The sequence below is a fragment of the Lontra canadensis genome, unplaced genomic scaffold, assembly GCF_010015895.1.
Source record: "Lontra canadensis isolate GAN:19392208 unplaced genomic scaffold, GSC_riverotter_1.0 scaffold2, whole genome shotgun sequence".
Classification (NCBI taxonomy): domain Eukaryota; kingdom Metazoa; phylum Chordata; class Mammalia; order Carnivora; family Mustelidae; genus Lontra; species Lontra canadensis.
Window position 1 is genome coordinate 44,109,556 of NW_022630996.1, and position 23,406 is coordinate 44,132,961.

Here is a 23,406-nt window from a genome sequence, read left to right on the forward strand (position 1 = left end):
CCAGGATCCCTAAGAGTTGAGAACTTTTTAAACTCCTAATTCAGTCATTTTTCTTAGGACATTACCCTAATTTTCAGATAAATTAATACGATAAAAAATATTTCAATAAGTCTACTTTGTATAAATCTTTCTTAACCCAGCATTTCATTATAGTTTTACATTTTAATTTTCTCATCTTTTTGAGCTACCATATAAAAACCATTAAGACTACATATTTATACATAGGTGGCATTACCCTATGACTTGCAAATTACCGAGGTATAAAGCGGTAAAGACTTATACTAGTCAAAAGGGAACTGCTCAAGTAAAATGTTAGTAAGAATGTAGAGAAACTGAAATCCTTATACATTGCCGATGAGAATGTAAAAAATGGAGCCACTTTGGAAAATAGTTTGGTTCCTCAAAAAGTGAAACACAGAGTTACCATATGGCAAAACAATTCCATTCCCAAAAGAAATGAAAACATATGTCCACACAAAAACTTGTATTCTAGGGGTGCCTGGGTGGCTCAGTGGGTTAAAGCCTCTGCCTTCGGCTCAGGTCATGATCCCGGGGTCCTGGGATCAAGCCCCACATCAAGCCCCACATCGGGCTCTCTGCTCAGTGGGGAGCCTGCTTCCCTTCCTCTCGCTTTGCCTGCCTCTCTGCCTACTTGTGATCTCTGTCAAATTAATAAATAAAATCTTAAAAAAAAAAAAACTTGTATTCTAATGATCACAGCAGCATTATTCATAATAATCAAAAAGTAGAAACAACCCAGATGTCTAACAACTGATGAATGTAAAAACAAAATATGGTATACCCATGCAAAAAAAATATTATTTGGGCATTTTTTAAAAATAATGAAGTTCAGATACATGCTACAAGACACATGAACCTTGAAAATGTTATGCTAAATGAAATAAGCCAATCACAGAAGGCCACTTATTGTAAGATTCCATTATAGGAAAGGTCCAGAATAGTAAAGCACAGAGACAGAAAGTGTAGTTTCCAAGGGACTGAGTAGAGAAGAAAATGGGGAATAACTGCAAATTTGTATTGGGTTTCTTTTTTGGGGTGTTAAAAATGTTCTGGAATTAGGTAGTGGTGATCAATAAACAACTTTGTGAATATACGCAAAACTAGTACTGAATTGTACATATTATGTGAATTATACCTCAATAAAGCTGTTATTTTAAAAATGAAAACTGCTCCCATGCGATCATGTGTATTTTTAGCCTGCCCATTCCAACAACAACAACAAAAAATCACAGTATGCACTTCCACTGTCTAAAATCTCCTATCTTTAGGGGTGCCTGGGTAGCTCTGTCAGTTAAGCATCAGGTCAGGTCATAATCCCAGGGTCTTGGGATCAAGGCCCAGGTCAGGCTCCTTCCTCAGCAGGGAAGCCCGCTTCTCCCTCTCTTCCCCACTTGCTATCTCTGTGTCTCTCTCAAATAAATAAATAAATATACATTAAAAAAAAAAAAACCAACTCTATCTTTTTTAATTGCCTCTTCTGAGGCACTAAAATTATGACACCAAATTAGCAGGTAACAAGTTGAACCATCATTTACACTAAATGGAAAAGTCCAAGGTTCCCAAGTTTCTAAAAATACCCCATTAATCAAAAATTAGCAGAGTATGTATATCCATATTTAATCTACTGGTAGGAGAGGGCACCAGCAGAAGGGGAGATTGGAGATGGCCACCTAGTTTTCCTTGTATATTTACAAGCAATTAAGTATTTCTTGATGAAGATAAAATTATTAATCATTAGTATTGTCAGTATCCTTGACTGTGATGTTAGGTTGCTCCTAATACTTAGAGTTAAAATATATAATGCACACACACACACACACACACACACACACACAAAATATATATAAAAAAAATATATATATATATATATATATATAAAATGCACAAATTTAGAAACTCTTGTTCTATCACCTAGCTGGTAATACTTGCTTACACTACATGACATTACATACCTTAATGAAGACAAAGATATACTAAATATATAATAAATATATAATTATAATAAATTACCACATCATGTAAAAGGCTGAACTAATGTCTAATAATATTAAATGAGGTCCAGAACCTATTTGTAAAACCACAATACTTTACCACAGATTTGGTGAAGTCAAAATCTCCAACAATTCCTTGTTCACGATTCAAAGCAAATACATTGTTCTGATGAAGTGATCCATGAACTATGGCAGCCTTGTGCAATGTATGCAGGCCCTGGGCAACACCTTTCATGACCTTTAAAGCTTCCTACAGATAAGTACCCACAAAAGATGTCAGGAAGTTGTCAAATCATTTTAATACCTGAACCTTTTCTTTAATTAAAAGACTTTTCCAGAAGTGAATGAAGCTTTTTCCAAATGAAACTTTAATGTAAGAATACAGCATAGAGAAAAAACAGACCAGAAGCCCTCATCATGTAACATCATACACATATAACTTAAAACACTGCCGTCTCTAAGAAGACTTAGATTATAAATAATGAGCATATAAAGCATGTAGAAAAGAGACACTAAATAGTAATACCAGGTAAAAAGAATCAGGACATCCTCTATTTTTATTACTAATTCAAATTTACAATGCAAATTAAAGCTGTCACTTAAGCAATTATAATATCAAGCAATATACTACACAATTTACATACAACACAGCTTAATGGTTATAAGCATGGGCTTTGGCACCAAAAGACCTAATTTCAATTCCTATTTCTACCTCTTGTTGAGGACCCCGAGCAAGTCACTTAATCTCTATAAGCCTCATTTTTCTCATCTGTATATAACAGGATAACTTATACCACAGGATTGATGTGATAATTATATAGCACATATATATATATAGCATAATACCAGTCAAAATTTTACATAGTGTATAAAACATATAGTACTGCCCTCTAACGATAGGGGTTATTTTCTCATTTAATATATCCACAGAAATAGTGTTTTTTACTTACTTCTGAAGTTAAAGGCACACTGGCTTGAACAGCACTCAGGTTTGCCCTAGGATAGTATGGGACCATCAGATAAGCCATAGGATCAGACTAAAAGCAAAACAGAATGAAACTTAAAGTGAAAAATTCTTCAATGTATTTTTAGTATACATCAATTATACGAGACAACTTTTTCTTTATGTTATAAAGAATGAACTACCTCTCTAAAGCTCGGAGCTAAAACTTATTACAAATAAAATGTTTTCTGCCAAGAGATTAACATAAGAACTTTACCTTACACAAAAATAGGAATATCAATGGTAGTAACCCAGAGTCTTCTCTAGCGTCTCTCCATGCTCTGTGATAGGCGGCTGCTCTCTGAATCACCCTAGCTTCTGTGTCCACATCTACAGAATAGCCCTGGTACCAAAAAGAGAGGTAACAGGAATTCCAACATTAAAAATCTTAATATAATTATACATCATTTCAACTTAAACATAGTGATTTTTATATAAGTTAAATCATATCTAATTTTATTTTTTAATTGTATACACAAGTACTTTTTCTATCTGCCTTGAATGCTATAATTTAGAAAAGAAAGAACAATTCTACCTATACCTTAATGTACATTCTATTATGCATTGTCACTAGGGCCAAATTAATTATCCTGTTATGATTAACGGTTCTCCAGCTCAATAAAGCAATCAAAGAATAGAAAACTGTATTGGCAAAACAGCTGAAATTTCAAAGACAATTTTAAGTAAAGCAAGAATTTTAAAAGGCTATTGGACAGAATGTAGTAAGCTTACCCAAAAAAGAAAAGCCCAAGTATATTCTATTAAAGATACATATTTTATTAGGGAAATGAGGGAAACTCTGAATTCAAAATTAGTTCTGGCAGCCAAACAGAAAACATAAGCATTGTGCCAGTCAACTCATATAATTTTTTATGCAGGAGGGAGAGATGGGAGGGAAGAGCAGAGGGAGAGGGAAAGAGAGAGTCTCACCCAATGTGGGGCTCAATCTCATGATCCTGAGATCATGACCTGAGCCGAAATCAAGAATCAGATGCTTAACTAAGCCATCAAGGCACCACTCAACTCATATAAATTAAAAAACAAGCATGGATTTTCAATTTCCTGAAAAATAATACCACCACTCCCCTTATACTTCTGAATCTTCCAAAGGTCAGAACTTAATCTTACCTTTAAAAGAATTATCTGTCCATTAACCTCAGAACAAACCAAAGGGCGCTTGCTGCTAAGTTCCTTCATGGGCTCAGCATCAAGAAGATCCCGTTCCAAACTCATAGTAAGAAGACCACCAGAGTTCTAGACAAAAATTTTTGTTACAATTAAAGAAACCAAACCATCCCACTACTTTTAAATCATTAAATAATTAGTTACATGCTATGAAATGATAAGGATATCATCAACCCTACTGGAGAAACCAGTAAAATAAAAATACTGAAATCTTCCTAGTTTTTCAAGTTCCTGGCTCTTTTAGTCCTCTCACCCAAAGTATAATCAACATACATTTAATGGCTACTACAGTTCTAGAACAAACTCTGAATATGACTGGGATTAACCAGATACATATCCCAAAAAACCCTGATGCTTAGTTGGAAGACTTTATGTGTTTCCTAAAAATATTAAAATAAAGACAGACAAAAAGAAGGTTGTAGAATGGGAATGAGAAGTATAAAAGTTATGACTACTATGAATTAATTCTAACACCTCTGCCTCTGTTTGAAGTGGAATCCTTGGAAGTGAAAATGGTTTTCAAGTATTTTAATTCTATTAGATATTTCTGCCACTTTTTAAAAGGAATAAATTTTTTGGATAAAACCTATCAATATTTTAGATCAAGGTAAATTTTATTGTGGTGTAATTTTAGCAAGAGGGGTTCTGAAATTGTTTTCTGGTTTTTATTTTTATGTGTTGTCAATATCATTTAAGCAAACCACAAAATACAATCAACCTACAAAGGTTTCCTGGGCATACATCACAGTCACACATCTTAAAATCATTAAAGGAGTCCATTAGCTATGATTAAAAATTTTATAATCTTCCATAATAAAGAGATCAGTACACTTCTAAAAACTAATTTTCAAGTCCTACACAGCACCACATACTTACTCATCCATCCTACATGAGCGTCTAAGCTAAAGTTAAATAACTGTGAAGAAAATCCCCCATTCTTTTGAAGTCTAGTCTGGAAAAATTTTACAGTAATTGCTTTACTACTTAAGGGGACTTTTAATCTTACATATTCATGAGTTCATAACTCTATGTATACAACCATTTCTGTACTATATTGAAGGTATTATCATGAACTTAATGACAATCTTAAGGAATAGATCTTTCATCTAGTCCCTTATCCTTAGCAGGCAATATAAAACAAAGAGCTAACAGATTCTGCCCTGAGAGCCAGAGCTTACCATCCTGATCCATAAAGGTCTTTTGCCGAAAACACTGATCTCCCAGTCTTTGAATCCTGCCTGCCTAGAAAACTATGCCCATGTCGACATCTCTACTTAACCAATTTTCTAGAATTCTTTCCCAGCCTGCTTTAACTTAAAAGATATATTCTGCTTTAATTCTTCACGACTGGCAGTGTCCTGCTTTTATTCTAACTCTTGAAATAACAGCTAAAATTGCTTTATCATTTCAAAAAATAAATACCTCTAATTCAAATAAGTGTCATGCAATGTACTGAATAGCTATGAGGAAAAGAGAAAAGAGAGAAAAAGATGCCAATTAATATAGACGTTAGAATACAATACGCTAATACTAAAGATAGTCTTGAGGAAAAGTTATTAACAATACCCAGAAACTATTCATCAGGAACATCTTCATAGTAAGGATAGCATAAATTTAACACTGACACACAATTTAATATCTTTGCTTTTCAACTCTCTACAGAGTAATAATTCTCAGGGGCAACAAAGCTTACCATGTACTTAAGTAACCCTATTTCAGGATAAAGCAGAGGCAGCTCAGGGAACCATTTCTGTACCAAGCTATTCAGCTTCTCCTAAATTAAAAAATACTTTTATTATAAATCAACATATATTCAATTATGACATGTTGCCCTTTAAGAAAAAATAAGATACCAGTATCTCTCTTACTATAAATCTAACAAAATACACAAGCTAATAAGATATAAAACCTATTAAGATATAGGGGCACCTGGGTGGCTCAGTGGGTTAAAGCCTCTGCCTTCCGCTCAGGTCATGATCCCGGTGTCCTGGGATCGAGCCCCACATCGGGCTCTCTGCTCCGCGGGGAGCCTGCTTCCTCTTCTCTCTCTCTGCCTGCCTCTCTCTGCCTACTTGTGATCTCTGTCTGTCAAATGAATAAATAAAATCTTTAAAAAAAAATATATATATATATAATCACTGATTTTCCCTTCTACTTCAAGAAATATCAAATGAAAACCAAGAGTCATCTTGGGTCAAAGTTACCATCTCACTAACAGAAGAAAAAGAAAATTTTTTTTAAAGATTTTATTTATTGGGGCGCCTGGGTGGCTCAGTGGGTTAAGCCTCTGCCTTCGGCTCAGGTCATGATCCCAGGGTGCTGGGATCAAAACCCGCATGGGGCTCTCTGCTCAGCAGGGAGCCTGCTTCCCCCTCTCTCTCTGCCTGCCTCTCTGCCTACTTGTGATCTCTGTCTGTCAAATAAATAAATAAAATCTTTAAAAAAAAATTAAAATAAAGATTTTATTTATTTATGACAGAGAGACAGCAAGAGAGAGAACACAAGCACAGGGGAGCTGGAGAGGGAGAAACAGGCTCCCTGCTCAGCAGGGAGCCCATATGGGGCCCAATCCCAGGACCCTGAGATCATGACCCGAGCCGAAGGCAGATGTTTAGTTGACTGAGCTACCTAGGCCCAGGCACCCCCAGAAGAAAAATTTAATTATCAATTTTATCTTGGTATACATATGTAGGCACAGTACCTTGCAGAAGATCAAAGTATACACTCACTTCCAAGCTAAAATGAAAATGTGTGTTGATAACATCAATCTGCATCATAAAATTGTCATTTCTCAAAATATTAAGAACACACTGACATTTTAAAAATAGTAACTATTTCATTTAGGAGGGAAAGAAATCATAAAAGCCTTGAAAGCAAAAACAAATATGCAGCTCTACAAAAGCCACTTTGAAGTAAATGTAAAAACTGAGGATCCTTAGGAAAGTCATTTGTCACACTTATTAAGTAAAACTTCTAGATACTTGTCAACTCACTGGAACACTGGAAGATAACTATTTATCCAAGGTGCAAAAGGTGAATAACTAAGCACACACAGATGAATTTGCTAAATAAAACATAACACTTAGAATGTCTATTATTTTATTTAAATTCAATTAATTAACATATAGCATATTACTAGTTTCAGAGGAAGAATTCAGTGATTCATCAGTTGCATATAACACCCTGCGCTCATTACATCAAGTGCCCTCCTTAATGCCCATCACTCACTCACTTCAACCCCTGAGGCACCCTACCTCCAACAACCCTGTTTGTTTCCTATAGTTAAGAGTCTCCTATGGTTTGTCTCCCTCTCAGATTGCCTATTATTTTCACTGTATTTTTATTGTTCAAAGCAGTGTCTACCTTACTTGTTCCCCCATAACATTCCTGAAACATAAAATATTATATTATTTCCATTTTATTTATTTGTTTATTTGATAAAGACAGGTTGAACATACAAGCAAGGAGGGGAAGGACTGGGAGAGAAAGAATCCCAAGCAGGCTCCACACCCAGTGCGGAGCCTGATGAAGAGCTTGATCTCACAACCCTGAGATCATGACCTGAGCTGAAATCGTTAAGTCTAACGTTCGACAGACTGAGCAACCCAGGTGCCTCATATTCTTTCCCTTTTAAAGAGAAAATACACTGGCAAACTCTCCCAAGGTCACAAGACATTAGCATAAAAGTGGAGACTTAAAGATGTAACTTCCCCCCAAAATTCAGGTGGTTGCACTTTGTTATATTCTTCAACTAAATTATGTCGCTCCATTAATGTTTTCATTGCAGCATTAGGTTAAAACAGTGCTGATTTAGATTTTATTAAAGGAAAAAATCTTTAGCTCTGTGTAAAAGAGAAATCAAGCAGTATGTAAAAGTATGTTTGTGCTATAATCTCCTCTTGTAAAAACAGGCAGAAAAAAGACTAAAAGAAGTTAAGTGAAAAGTTCATGGTGACTACGACTATTATAAAGGAATGGAAAAGTTATGGGTGTTATTTTTTATTCTTTCTATTTTCTGTAATTTCCACATTTGGTACAATGGTTATAAATTATCATCAGAAATTAATTTCTAAATTCACATAAACATTACTATGCAAACATAACTATGCTAGTATAATCTCCAGCCTTATTAGAGTCCACTTCATAAAATGGATATATGAATTCAATTTCTACAGTAAAAACTAATTCAAAACTTCAAAGAATTAAATACTTACATATTCCTCCTGCTCACGATAAATTTCCTGAAAGACGCTATTGCGCAACTGAGTTATTTCTTGTTTTATTTTCTCAATTTCAGATCCATCATGGTCATCCGACTTAAATCAGACAGGAAAAAGTGACCTTATAAGCTTATTAAAGTGGACCAAAAACAAGTCTTCCTAGTAAGAATGCAACTTCTATAGCAAATCACTCTCATTTCTATGTATCCTTCTGTATCTAGCAGATAAGAGACCCTCATAACACTTAACTTTATTCTAACACTGACTTTTCCCAAAACTACAAAAAGGAATAAAAATTAAAGACATAAAATCAACACAGATATTTCTTGCCTCTTAATTTGCTGTAGATTTTCTCTAAGATGACCAACTGCCAACATAAAATAAATGTCAAGAACACAAACTAGTAGGAATGAAGAAAATACAACTAAATTCCCTGGAATTCTCTTCTACAATAGATTTGGTTTAAAAAAAAAAAAGAGTAAATGTATGGTGTGTTTATTAGAGGAAAAACAACGTAGACCTCGAAAAGACCTTAAAACTCCTGCAGGAATTAATAAGCCACCTTAAAATGTATATATGTTTTCTATTTTATATATCTTCAAAAGTTAAAAAACTAAACTAAAAAAGACCCCATTCCCCACAGTCCAGAATAGGATAAAAAACTAGGAAAATATTAAGCCATTAAACTAGTTTCATTCCAAGTCCAATTAAGTACCGAAGTGGAAGAGTCAACTCAAGTTGGATTAAGACAAAATGTAGATTTCTTTTGTTCATAAATCAGTCCTCAAGGGAACACAAAGAATTACCAGTTTATTCAGTTTCAAACTGAAAGAAGGTGGTTAGTCTAGATTAGGGTGTCTGAATTTTTCCAGTTCTATTATCGTATGCAAACAACTTAGAATACTTAGGAGGAATAGTATGTCCAGCCATTAAAAAGAGAGCTAACAAAGAACATCATGATCTTGAAAATACTTTATGAAAAATTCTACCTTTAGGGGAATACCTTACATGCAATAGTTTGTATTGTATTAGGTATTATAACAGTTTAAACCAAAAGATTTTTAAACAGTTCTAAAATATTTGTTACTAAAGATAAAGGTAGCCATGTAAAACATTTTCAAAGAACATTTAATGACATGGTAAAATGTTTACACTATTAATTTAATAATCTTATTTATATACACAGAAAAAAGATAAATATATAAAACAAAATGTAAATAATAATTTTTCTATTTTAAAGAATGTATTTATGCATTATTTTCAGGAAGCAGAGTAAAATCAGGTACACATGGAATTTCATAAGAACAAGTGTTTCCTTACCTCTTCCAAATTATTCTTCTCAACTAGTTTCCATCTCAGTCGAGCTTTTAAGTTTTTCAATGTCTTTTTAATGGACAGCAAGTGATCCACATTGGGGCTCTTATTGAAACATTCGATAATCTGTTTCTTAAACTAAGTAAGAAAAAAAGTTATTGTATTTTCAAAACACAGAAAACAATATTTATTAAAATCACTTACTGACCATTTCTTATTTCTCTATTAAGATTCAACTACTATTTACTTAGTTCGGATTGAAATAAGAAATTCCACAATTCTCAAAAACACAATCTACTAACTGATTTCTTAGTTATCCATATTTCTGTTCAGGAGAATATAAGTCCCAAAAATCAGAGTAGCAAAGGTAAGAGAAACAGTTCAAGCTGAGAGCTATAGTGAGACATCTTTGTTAGATATGATGCAAACTGAATTACTAGTGAGGATATAACCTAAAATTATCTTCCCCAAAGTAGTGTGACAATACGTATCAATTTTAACAACATTGATTCTTTTTGACTTAATAACTAACAATTTTTAGGAATCTGAGAAACACAAAACTATGCATAAAGATTATGTACAGTCTTATTTATGGTTAAAAATAATTAGAAGTAACCTTAACATCTAACACGGATGAAGGTTAAATAATATTGTATATCTATGCAAGTGATGATGCATTAGTTGCTCAAAATGAAAGTATAGAAGAATCATTAATCACATGGGACAGTATTCATAATATACCACTAAATGAAGAAATATTTTCAAAACCATTTACAAAACAATGCAATGCACATGATATGTGTACATATATATGTCACCATCCAAAAAGAAAATATTCTGAAACTAGCCCTGAGTATCTACTTCTTAGGCTAAGAGGATTTTAATCAATGTTTTTATTTCTTCTTATTTTTCTGCATTTAGCAAATTTTCTACTGTAAACCTGTATAGGCATAAAGATAATGATAGTAGAGATGAAGCTTTATTTATTCTTAAGATTTATTTATTTATTTTAGAGAAAGAGAAAGCAAGAGGGGCAGAGGAAGAACAAGAGAGAATCCCAAGCAGACTCTGCTGAGAGTAGAGCCCAATGGGGGGGCCTCTATCCTAAGACCCCGAAATCATGACCCAAGTCGAAATCAAAAGCCAAACACTCAACTGACTGCGACACCCAGGTGTCCCAGTAAAGATTAGGTTTTGAAGAACACAATCCAAAAATGCAATATATTTTTATCAATTAAACCACTATTTTTACTGTGGGGTGAATTTAATTACACATCAGCTAACTATACTGTTCTTCTAGCAATAATAATTAGTTACATATACACTGGGTATTAAACTAGTTGAGAAAAATTTAAGTATTAAAAAATCCATAGCATCAATATAGAAGACCTAAAAAATAAAGCATAATCCAACCTCAATACTGTCCTTGTACTTGGATTGTACTGTAGCAATAAGCCTTTCCTCTGAACGGATCTTTTGTAGTACTTGACTATATGTATTTAAAATGACCTCCTTGTCCTCATCACCTTGCTCCTAAGTGAAATAAATCATACACATGGAATTATTCACAAAAGAGTATCCAAAATAATTTAAACCCCCAATAACAATAAACAAACTTTTTTAAAAAATGCCTTTAAAAATTCTATTTTTTTCCAAAGTATCTTTTTTTAAGATTTTATTTATTTGACAGAAAGAGAGACAATGAGAAAAGGAACACAAGCAGGAGGAGTGGGAGATGAGAAGCAGGCTTTCCACAGAGCAAGGAGCCTGACACCTGCTCCATCCCAGACCCTGGGATCATGACCTAAGCCAAAGGCAGAACTTAATGACTGAGCCACCTAGGTGCTCCCAAAGTATTTCTTAAACACATTTTTTCTAGATAGAAGAGACACTGATGTGAAAGATGTTCATATGGAAAATTTTGCTCCCATTACATCATTATTCCTACAGCTTTCTAGAGTAGTATTAAAGGAAATCAAGAATACCACTACACTAAATTTAAGAACCAAACAATACAAAGAACTTCAACATTTTATTTTTAGAAATCTATTAACAACCACTTCTAAAATCAAGTCTGGGGGCACCTGGGTGGCTCAGTGGGTTAAAGCCTCTGCCTTCAGCTCAGATCATGATCTCAGGGTCCTGGGATCGAGCCCCACATCAGGCTCTCTGCTCAGCAGGGAGCCTGCTTCCTCTCTCTCTGCCTGCCTCTCTGCCTCCTTGTGATCTCTCTCTGTCAAGTAAATAAAATCTTTTAAAATCAAGTCTGACAAAGAGATACAAACTTCCAGTTATAGAATAAATAAGTCATGGAGATGAAAAGTACAGCACAGAGAACATAGTCAATCATATTTTAACAGTCTTGCAAGGTGACTGACACTGACTAAGATTACCCTGGTGAGCACTGAATAATGTATAGAAATGTTAAATTACTATGTTGTACACCTGAAATTAATGCAACATTGTATGTTAATCATATTTCAGCAATAAAAAAATAAAGTCTGACTAAACCATCTAAATACTATTAAAAATAGACTATTTTAAAATAGGGAAATACGGAAACGTATATGTATTTTTCAATGCCAACCTGAATAAAACTGCAAAAGGTGAAAAGAAACAAGTAAAATGAGATATATAACCAATGAGACTTCAGTAAACAGCCTGAAAAATTGGGAAAGAGTCTCAGTGAGCAATAATAACATTACAAAATGCTCTTTGGAAGAGCTACACTAATTTTTAACTTGGCATGACAATAGAGAACATACACAGAACAGAAAGGGAGCTACTAATCGGTCTTATGTATGCCCTTCCAAAGCTCTTTCAGATTATATTTTAATTTTTCACAAATTCTGAAGTCTTTTCTTACAGTCATTGGGTATGATGGACTGAAAAATCAAATGACACAGAAAGCTAACACACTCGAATTAAGAGGAGTTTTCCTGGAATTAAATGTTAAGTTTAATTTTTTTAATGTGAAATGTCCTATTAAAATGAAAATATCAGGAGATGGGTATTAAGGAGGGCACTTGTTATGATGAGCACTGGATGTTATATGTAAGTGATGAATCACTAAATTCTACTCCTATAAGCACTTATTACACTACATGTTAACTAATAAGAATTTGAATAAAAATATGGAAGAGAAAAAAAAAGAAAGTACACATCATTTAACAAAGTGATGGTTATCAGAGGAAAAGGGGGTGTGGGAATAGATTAAATAGGTGATGGGGATTAAGGAATGCACCTGTCAAGAGGAGCACAGGATGATGTATGGAAGTGCTGAATTAACTATACTGTACATCTGAAACTAATATAACACTGTATGTTAACTAACTGGCATTAAAATAAAAACCTTAAAAAATGAAATCATCACTGTGAAAGAATAAAAATTTGCATTGTGCTTAGATTAGAACTTGATAATGTTACTATTTCATATAGGTCTATAAGAGGAAACCTAAGATCAGTCTTCATACTTTCTAATTAGCAAGAAAAACCATAGTGCTTCAAAGGAAGCAGTAATGAAGAATATCAATACTCACAATCAGAGATATCTCCAGCTCTTTGCAGATACTTGACTCAGTCTTCTCTAGGATTTCATCAAGACTACTGATTGTGTCTTCAGAAGTCTGTGATTCTTCCACAGAGAGATCAAAAGCCTCATTTGCAAAAAATTAAAACATGAAAGTATATCATTTAATTATTTACTATTAGTGTTGTGTTGTTATACCTAGAACAGAGCATTAGCCTATGCACTGGGCAATGTGGGGGAGTAAGGACACACAAGAAAGATAAACTACTGCCCTCCCCAAACCTTCACATCAAAAAAGAAAAGGCATACACATATCACACACATAAAACACAGATTTTTTAACATAATCTGTGGTTTAGAGACATAAGAGGAAAAGTATGAAGGAAAAAAAAAAAAAAAACACAGAAACAAGACCAAGACTTTGTGATGATAGTAAAAGAAAACAGTCTGACTAAAAGCTGGTAAGAAACTTAAATGTTCAGGTGAAAAGTTTAAATCTGTTAAGTAGTAGGCAGACAATGTCAGCGCTCTTTAATAAAAAAGGCATACGATTATACTTGGTATCTCATGATGAACTACTAAGTATTTAGGAATCTTGAGATAAAGATTAAACCCAGATGACCTCCATCTCATTAGGAAAACAAAGATATTTTCTATCAGGAAATAGACTTTATAATAAAGTAATAAATAGAATAAAATCATGGGCCTAAATTATAATATAGAACATAAAAGTCCTAAACAGTCACTTTGATTTCAGAGATAAGATATGTGATTATGGAGATCTGGATTAGGAAAACAGCTACGGAAATGAAAGAAAAGGATACATGATAGTTAACCTAAGCAGAAAGGCATTCTAATCAACAACAAAGACAACAAAGAAATAATTAATGTTAATATGTCCATTAAAAAGTACCAAAATGAAGAGCTCTGGAGGTAGCTGAGAGATTAAAGACTTTTTTCCCCCAAAACAAAGCTAGAAATGCATATCTGTAAACCATTCACACAGATAAATGACACCTTTGGTGTCCTCGCCCTTGCTGAGAAGGTTGTAAAACAGACAGAACAGAGAAAACAGAGAATCAGCAACAAAATGAGGCTGAAATTTAATTAGGATTCCAAGTATATTAATACAAAACTACATGTCCCCACAGCTTTTGGAAAATTACATGGTGTTTTTGTGATAATAAATAAGAACTAAGAATAATAATACACAAAACATCATTTCTAATGTTTAGTACCAACTGAGATTAGTATTCTCCATTTATGTTAGATATCTTTAAGATATTTAAGATATCTAAAACTTAAAAATCTTAAACACTGCCAATTAACATACTTTCAGCATAACGAGCTGGCCAACTAATGTTAAAACACACATCTTGCTAAAAAAGAAACTAAACAAAGAAGAAGGCTCTACTACCCTTTAAGCACATGTAAATACAGTAAGACCCTTATCTCTACACTATAGCTATAGAAAATACACCACACTTGTAATAAATGCCAGTGATACTTTCTTATACCTATAAAGGCTTATGAAGCTGTTTTCCATATATGTTCCTAGAGAATAAAAATATGTAAATCCCTCACTCTTCTATTCCAGTCAACTTCCCCTCAATCCCTCTCTTCCTCTTCATTTCTCCTCCTCAAAATAGAAGTAAATTACACTTGGAAAATTATTATAAAACCAATATTCCCTGCTTTACACTACAACACCAACACCAACACTGGGCAAGGGCTCTTATTACCTTTACAGTGTTCTGGAACCATGCTACGAGACGTTGTAGAGAAACCTCTGTTTCACTTCTAACACTGGTGAACTCCTTTCTTTTATCATACTTCCAGTCATAAAATTTCTTAAGTATTTCTTCAGAGTTTGTCCCTTCTTTGGCCTGTCCATATACTGCCTCTAAAGAGGTTGACAGATCCTATAGAAATATATTTGTTTGTTAAAGTTTATTAACTTCATATTAGAATTCAAGCACCATATTAAAATCTGTGAGACAGAAAAGCAATATGTTGAATCCCAATCCTTAAGAATCTTGTAAATAAAACTTAGAAACATTAGATATGAAAATATAAAGCTACCTAGAAGGTGATTTATTTGGATTATAATAATAAAAGTTAGACAAATAATTCCAACTAAGGAAGACACTGAATATATATATGAACTTAAAAAGCATTTTAGAAAGGACTAGAAGAGACAAGAGAGCCTAGTGGCACTCTCTAGGAACAAAACTTGAAATGTCACTGAGACAAGGGGAAAACTTTAAAAAAAATCCTAGAAATTTTTATCACAAAACTCTAAGAAACTCTTGGAAAGACAAGATAGCTGGTGCTTAGCAATGAGCAAGTCACTGCAAAGTGGAAGAAGGCTTGTACCACAGCAAAAATAGCATGTGGGAAAAGGGAACCTTCTTCATACACCCTTCCCTCTCACACTGTAAAGCAGTAGCACAAAGCAAGAGGCAATGGCCTTAACACAAGTACAGTACAAGAACCTAAACGAGGCAAAAATTGATAACCTGTACAGAAAAAAAGTCAGCCATCCCCTAAGCATTTTCTTTTCTTCCCTTTTCCCCTGAATACCTGGTGGCATTTACACCAAAGGGTAGTAACCCCGAAAAAGAGTAGTGGCTGAGGCAGAGGGACTGGGAGGTCCACTGAAGAGTAAGATCATCTAGAATAAAAGGTAGTAGCTGAACCCAAACTGTAAGCCCAGAAGCTCTGAGAAACAACCCCATCCTATTCTCTAAACCCACCTGAAGTCTTTGAAGTTATATTCCAAGCTTTCACCCCTCCCTCGGAACCCTCTATCACCCTATCCCCTACCTACACAACAGCACAGAATCAAGATAGCTTACAGTTCTCCAAGGAAGTAAGAGACCTTTGAAGGGGGTACAGAGAAGGATAAAATGCGTGACTAACAGAATTCTAAAAGGAATATAACAATCTAAGCCACCTTATAAAAAGGAAGCAAAATCAAAGAATTCGAAATAAGCATAACAAATACTCTCAACAAAAAAAAAGAATACTGTGCAAAGGCTTTTGATCTTGATGAAGTCCCAAAAGTTCATTTTCCCTTTTGTTTCCTTTGCTTTTTGGGACATATCTTGAAAGAAGTTGCTGTGGCCAATGTCGAAGAGATTACTGCCTAAGTTCTCCTCTAGGATTTTGATAGATTCCTACCTCACACTGAGGTCTTTTATCCAGTTCAAATTTATCTTTGTGTATGAAAGAAATTGAAGAAGACACAAAAAGATGGAAGACCATTCCATGCTCATGGATCAGAAGAATAAACATTGTTAAAATGCCTATACTGCTATACTGCCTAGACCAATCTATAATTTCAGTGCCATCCCGATCAAAACTCCACCGGCATTTTTCGAAGAGCTGGAACAAACAATCCTAAAATTTGTATGGAACCAGAAGAGACCCTGAATTGCTAAGGAAATGTTGAAAAAGAAAAACAAAACTGGGGGCATCACGTTGCCTGATTTCAAGCTTTAGTACAAAGCTGTGATCACCAAGACAGCATGGTACTGGCACAAAAACAGAGACATAGACCAGTGGAACAGAGTAGAAAGGCCAGATATGGACCCTCAACTCTATTGTCAACTAATCTTTGACAAAGCAGGAAAAAATATACAGTGGAAAAAAGACAGTCTCTTCAATAAATGGTGCTGGGAAAATTGGACAGCTACATATAGAAGAATGAAACTCGGCCATTCTTTTACACCATGTGTTGGAGAGGATGTGGAGAAAGGGGAACCCTCTTACACTCTTGGTGGCAACGCAAGTTGGTGCAGCCACTTTGGAAAACAGTGTGGAGATTCCTTAAGAAATTAAAAATAGAACTTCCCTATGATCCTGCAATTGCACTACTGGGTATTTACCCCAAAGATACTGATGTAGTGAAAAGAAGGGCCATCTGTACCCCAATGTTCATAGCAGCAATGGCCACAGTTGCCAAACTGTGGAAAGAACCAACATGTCCTTCAATGGACAAATGGATAAAGATATGGTCCATATATACAATGGAGTATTATGCCTCCATCAGAAACAATGAATACCCAAATTTTGTATCAACATGGACAGAACTGGAAGAGATTATGCTGAGTGAAATAAGTCAAGCAGAGAGAGTCAAGTATCATATGGTTTCACTTACTTGTGGAGCATAAGGAATAACACAGAGGACATTGGGAGATGGAGAGGAGAAGTGAGTTGGGGGAAATTGGGTGGGGAGACAAACCATGAGAGACTGTGGACTCTAAGAAACAAACTGAGGGTTTTGGAGGGGAGAAGAGTGAGGGGATTGGGTGAGCCTAGTGGTGGGTATTATGGAGGGCATGTATTGCGTGGAGCAATGGGTGCGGCACATAAACAATGAATGCTGGAACACTGAAAAGATATAAAATAAAATAAAATGGAAAAAAAAAGAAAGATAAAGAATACTAAAAACACAAGGCAAAAATCAAGTACTTATAAACAATAACCAACTGAAATTATTAGGTATAAAAGAAATAATCTTTGAAATAAAGAACACAATGCATTCACTAAATGGCAAAAAGGATACAGCTAGAGAACTAATTAGTGAGCTAGATGATTACGTCAAGGATTCCTCAGATCCTCCCAAAAAGACACAGAAAGGGATAAAAAGATAGAAAAAATAGATGAACAATTAAAATATGTAGAGGATAGAAGAAATTTAAATGTACATCTAACAGAAGTCCCAGGATAAAAGACAAAGTAAATTGGGGAGAGAGGGGGTAGGAGAGAAGAAGGGATAATATCTTAAGAAATAATTATCAAATATTCCATAGAGTTAAAGAAAATAGAAAATCTCAGAATGAATTGACTCAGATTAAACAGAAACTTCAGTGCAGATTAGGAACAAAGTCAAGAGAAAATATTAAAGTTTTCAGTGGAGGAAAAACGTCACAGAAGAACAAAAATCAGACTGATAACAACTATGAGAAGAAGACAATGGATTATTATTGTCAAATTTTGAAAGAAAAATGGACTTTGAATCAAATATTTTATAGCCAATGAAACAACTGTTTAAAGTGCTTAAATGCAATCAACTGTTTAAATGTTTAAATAAGATATACTGAGACAGGGGTGCCCGGGTGGTCACTTACTTAAGCATCTACCTTCGGCTCACATCATGATCCCAGAGTCCTTGCTGAGCAGGAAGTCTGCTTCTCCTCCCTGCCCCCCCACCCCCATGCTGGATCGCTCACACTCTCTCTCAAATAAATAAATGGTGTTAAAATTTTCTCAAAAAAAAAAAAAAAGATATCCTGAAACACTTAATACTTTACAAAATCAACCACACAAAGACGTCTTTGAAAGTACTCTTAGAGGGAGCACCTGGGTGGCTCAGTCAAATAAGTATCCAACTCTTAGTTCCATCTCAGGCCATCATCTCATGAGTCATGACACTGAGCCCTACATCAGGCTCCAAACTCAATGGGAGTCTGCTTGAAAACCTCTCCCTCTGCCCTTCCCTCCTCTCTCTCTCTCTCAAATAAATAAATAAATAAATATTTAAGGGAAAAGGGTACTTCGAGAAAATACTCCAATACACAGAGAAAACCAAAAGATATCCAACAATTTATGAAATAAGAATGATGGAATAACTCTAAAGTTTGTTATTTGAATTATCATTTACAATACCTGTAACACTCTGTGACTAAAATCCTAAACAACTGGTTAGCTGATTTTGGGGAGGGAAATACACAGAAAGAAGACACCCAAAGGCAAATGAGAATGTTCTGAGATATTAGTGGTATAAGGTAGGAAAGGGGGGAAAAAAAGAAACCATGACAAACAGAAACACAAAATAATTACAGAAATAAGTTCTAATAAAACAGTAATTATAAACATATAAATCAAGTTACCCATCAACAGATAAATTTATACATTAGATTCTTTTAAAAAATGATCCATTAGTATGTTGTCTAAGAAAGACATTCAATTTAAAATAAAGGGAGGGAGGAAGGGGTGCCTGGTGGCTTAGTAGGTTAAGTATCTGCCTTTGGCTCAGGTCATGATCTCAGGGTCCTGGGATCAAGCCCTGCATTGGGCTCCTTGTTCAGTGGGGAGCCTATTTCTTCCTCTCCTTCTACTGGTCCCCCTTACCCCTGCTGTACGTGCACTCTCTCTCTCTCTGTCAAATAAATAAATTAAAATCTTCTAAAAAAATTAAAATAAAAAATAAGATAAAGGGAGGGAAAGAAGATAAACAAAGCAAACAATAACCAAAAAACAGAGGCAGAAAAGGAATTTTTAAAGGAAACAATATTTTAACACCATAAAGGAAAAGTAAGGTCACATAATGGTTGAAAAGAAAACAGTTTAAAATACATAACAGGGGTGGCTGGGTGGCTTAGTCGTTAAGTGTCTGCCTTCAGCTCAGGTCATGATCCCAGAGTCCTGGGATCCAGCCTCGCATCAGGCTCCCTGCTCAGCAGGAAGCCTGCTTCTCCCACTCCCCTGCCTCTGTTCCCTCTCTCACTGAGTCTCTCTCTGTCAAATAAATAAAAAAAAAAATCTTTAAAATAAATAAATAAAGTAAAATAAAATAAAATACATAACAATCATAAATACATTATCACCCAACAATACAACACTGACTCTTTTTTTTTAAAGATTTGATTTATTCATTTGACAGAGAAAGACACAGCAAGACGGGGAATACAAGCAGGGGGAATGAGAGAGGAAGAAGCAGGCTTTCTGCTGAGCAGAGAGCCTGACACTGGGTTTGATCCCAGGACCCTGGGACCATGACCTCAACTGAAGGCAGGAGCTTAACAACTGAGACACCCAGGTGTCCCAGAACTTTTTTTTTTTAAAGATTTAATTTATTTATTTATTTGACAGAGAGAGAGAGAGAGCACAAGTAGGCAGAGAGGCAGGCAGAGAGAGAAGAGGAAGCAGGCTCCCCGCTGAGCCAGAGAGCCCGATGTGGGGCTTGATCCCAGGACCCTGAGATCATGACCTGAGCCAAAGGCAGAGGCTTAACCCACTGAGCCACCCAGGCGCCCCAGCACTGACTTTTTTTTAACAACTAAAGAACTAAAATATATAACAAAAATATCTCAAAACTGATAAACTGATCAGATCAAAAACTAACAAAAGATACAGAAGATTAAGGATTAAAATAATAGCTATACATCAGGACCTGCATACCAAGTACACCTGGAATATACTTTCTTTTTTAACTTATAAGGAACAGTCATTAACAATCAACCATGTATTTTAGGCCACAAAAGAAGTCTCAGTAACTGTTGAGGAAATCAGAAATCATGAACTTTAACTTCTTTGACCTCCATCATAGAAGTATAGGTTTTATTTCTTAAGTATTTGAAGAATATAGGTAAATATCAAACTACTTCATCAAAATAGAAGTTTAAAAAATATTCTGGTGACCAAGGGGAATAATATAAAGGAAAACAAACCAGATATAGCAAAAACTCTAAGATTAAACTTTAAGAAGAGTTTTTACAACGATCTCAGTTGCAAACCTATGTTTACTAGCAGTTCATGAGAAGAAAAAAACCTTTACAGGGTAAAGTAAAAACTGCACTATAGACAGGTACATTCTTACTACACCACTGCCCTTTTGCATGCAAAGGTTACTTCACAACTGTGGAAGAACTTATACTATACGTGGTATTATCTAAACTACATCTTCCTCCAGGCAGACAGAAAGAGACAGTGTCAAGATGTCCCTGAATATCCTTTTCCCCAACTCTCTAGCAAACTCATTCCCTGCAGTCCAAATTAAGACAAGGATGCCAACTAGCACAGCAAAGATTTAACTTGTTACTAAAGACGCTGACCAATGCAGTAAAAGTCCAAAGATATATAAAAAGTAGATGGAGAAGATGGCTATTGTTTTCAAATGATAGGACCACAAAGAAAGTTCAAAGAATATTATTAGAGGAATGAGAACTAAAAGAGTTCAGGAGAATTGCCAGAGACATCAAAGTATAAAAATCAACCGTAAAAGGGCACCTGGGTGGCTCAGTGGGTTGTGCCTCTCCCTTCAGCTCAGGTCATGATCCCAGGGTCCTGGGATCGAGCCCCGCATCGGGCTCTCTGCTCAGCGGGGAGCCTGGCTCCCCCTGTCCCTGCCTGCCTCTCTGCCTACTTGTGATCTCTGTCAAATAAATAAATAAAATATTTTTTTTAAAAAACAGTAAAAATAAATAAATAAATAAATAAAAATCAACAGTATTCCACTACACCACCAAAAATAACTAAGAAATGGAAAATAAGGTAATAGCCACAAAAGCAACCAAAAGTATACCTATCTTGAAGTTAAATGAAGAAATGCCAGAGGGTTTTTAGAGAAAAATTTTAAAACATCATTAAAGGAGAATAAAAAAAAAATCTGAATAAATGAAGAGAAAAATGTTTCATAACACTGTCACATGTCCATTCACTCCAAATTAAAGTTCATTGCAGAGATGGCAGGATAAGGCTGAAGATAAGGTTGCACAACAACCTAGAGCTACTGTACTCTAGCCCCTGATACTGGATCAGGACTCCTCTTCTAAACTCTTGACATGTGACCCTACCAGATTTTCTGCTGGAATGCAACAGACAACAGTGACTCACATGCCTGCTACAGCTTCTGTCTCCAAGAGTTTTCCCAGTGAATGCTGCTCTAGCAATCCTGATGTGTCTGACCATTTTACCTTATTTGCAGGATAGATATACATATATAAACATATTAAATAGATTAATGTAGTATTTTAATCCTATTAAAAAGAAATTCGAATTCATCAAAAAGAAGAAAAAATTTTATAGCCATCAGTACTATCTGAAGTCTCAAGGTAAATACAAATTTCACCTCTCAAATGATAAACGTATTTTAATGTATATATATCTTTTTAAATTCTAACCTGCAATGTTTTCAAGCGTTTATTAAGAGGTAACTCATCTACTTCCAGAATAAAAATTTCCACTGCCATGTTCAGTTTCTGTTGCACTTCATTTCTTTTGGCAATCAAAATACTCCCTTCATTCTGGAGAAAGAAAACAAAGGATAACCATCATTAATACACCAGGTGGTCTCTTTTTTTAATACACACTGACCTATGTAAAAAAAAAAATAATGTCTTAAAGTGAGTAAAATTTAACATTACATTCTCCAAACACCGTAGCTTTTAAGACAAGCATCTTTCTCCTGAGATCACCAAACTAACAAAGAGCTTCTTTCCCTTAATTAGAAATAAGATATTTCATAATCCTACTCTTATTTTTCCCACTATATGGACAACACAGAAATTTTTGTTTTTCTTAAAAAATTATCCAAGTTCCTATTATTAATTATACACTAACTCCCTCCTGTTCCCATTCCACCTGTCAATTCCTTCAACTACTTATCCTTCGAGATTCAGTTAATCTCCACCATGGTAAAACCTCCAATTTGTCTAAGAGGCTAGGTTTGGAAATAGGCATATGAGAGAGATCCAAGAATTCTATGCATTATCTCTATTATAGTACTTATCAAGCTACATTGAAACTATTTATATGTATATCCCATACCCAAGAGAATCATGTCTTAAACAAATCTGTGTCTCTGCTACCTATTACAGTGTCTGCCACATACACTAAAAAGCTTGAATTTTATATTCTTTTTTGTTTAAGTTCAACCAGGCCATTTTATAACTATATGCAAAAAAGAAAAGAATCTCTTCATCAAAAATACACATGGCAATCAAGTTGAGGTACTGTACAAAATACATAAATGAAATAACACTAAGACCTAAATTAAGTTCAATAAGGGAAATAAAATGCTGGATGCCTGGATAGCTCAGTTGGTTAAGTGTCCACCTTTTGATATGAGCTCAGGTCATGGTCTCATCATGAGATCTGGCTCTGCACTAGGCATGGAACCTGCTTAAGATTCTCTCTCCCTTCCCCTCTGCCCCTCCTCAAAAGGCAACTCTGAGTGGCAGTTATAAATCTGGATTTATTCAATAATCCACTCTTCAGTCTATCAAATGAACTTTCAGGAAATGAAGCCCAAAATTAAATCCTGAAACGTTAGCAGTAAGCAGAAACAAATAAGTCCTTTATTTTTTTTTTAAAGATTGTATTTATTTGACAAAGAGAGAGACAGCGAAAGAGGGA

General features: G+C 34.8%; 1 protein-coding gene across 3 annotated transcripts in view; it reads right to left on the reverse strand.

Moving 5' to 3' along the window:
* Positions 1-23,406, reverse strand: part of STK31 (serine/threonine kinase 31) — an 86,324-nt gene that overhangs the window by 27,829 nt on the left and 35,089 nt on the right. For 2 of the 3 annotated variants that reach the window (XM_032873102.1, XM_032873091.1), the window contains exons 11-21: positions 22,173-22,295; positions 15,006-15,185; positions 13,274-13,390; positions 11,148-11,267; positions 9,741-9,872; positions 8,415-8,516; positions 5,894-5,974; positions 4,144-4,269; positions 3,233-3,358; positions 2,963-3,049; positions 2,113-2,262 (exon numbers count right to left, since the gene is read on the reverse strand). In XM_032873102.1, the coding sequence (XP_032728993.1) occupies positions 2,113-2,262; positions 2,963-3,049; positions 3,233-3,358; positions 4,144-4,269; positions 5,894-5,974; positions 8,415-8,516; positions 9,741-9,872; positions 11,148-11,267; positions 13,274-13,390; positions 15,006-15,185; positions 22,173-22,295 (1,344 nt within the window). The remainder of the gene's footprint in view (positions 1-2,112; positions 2,263-2,962; positions 3,050-3,232; positions 3,359-4,143; positions 4,270-5,893; positions 5,975-8,414; positions 8,517-9,740; positions 9,873-11,147; positions 11,268-13,273; positions 13,391-15,005; positions 15,186-22,172; positions 22,296-23,406) is intronic. The other variant, XM_032873112.1, reaches the window with a different exon arrangement.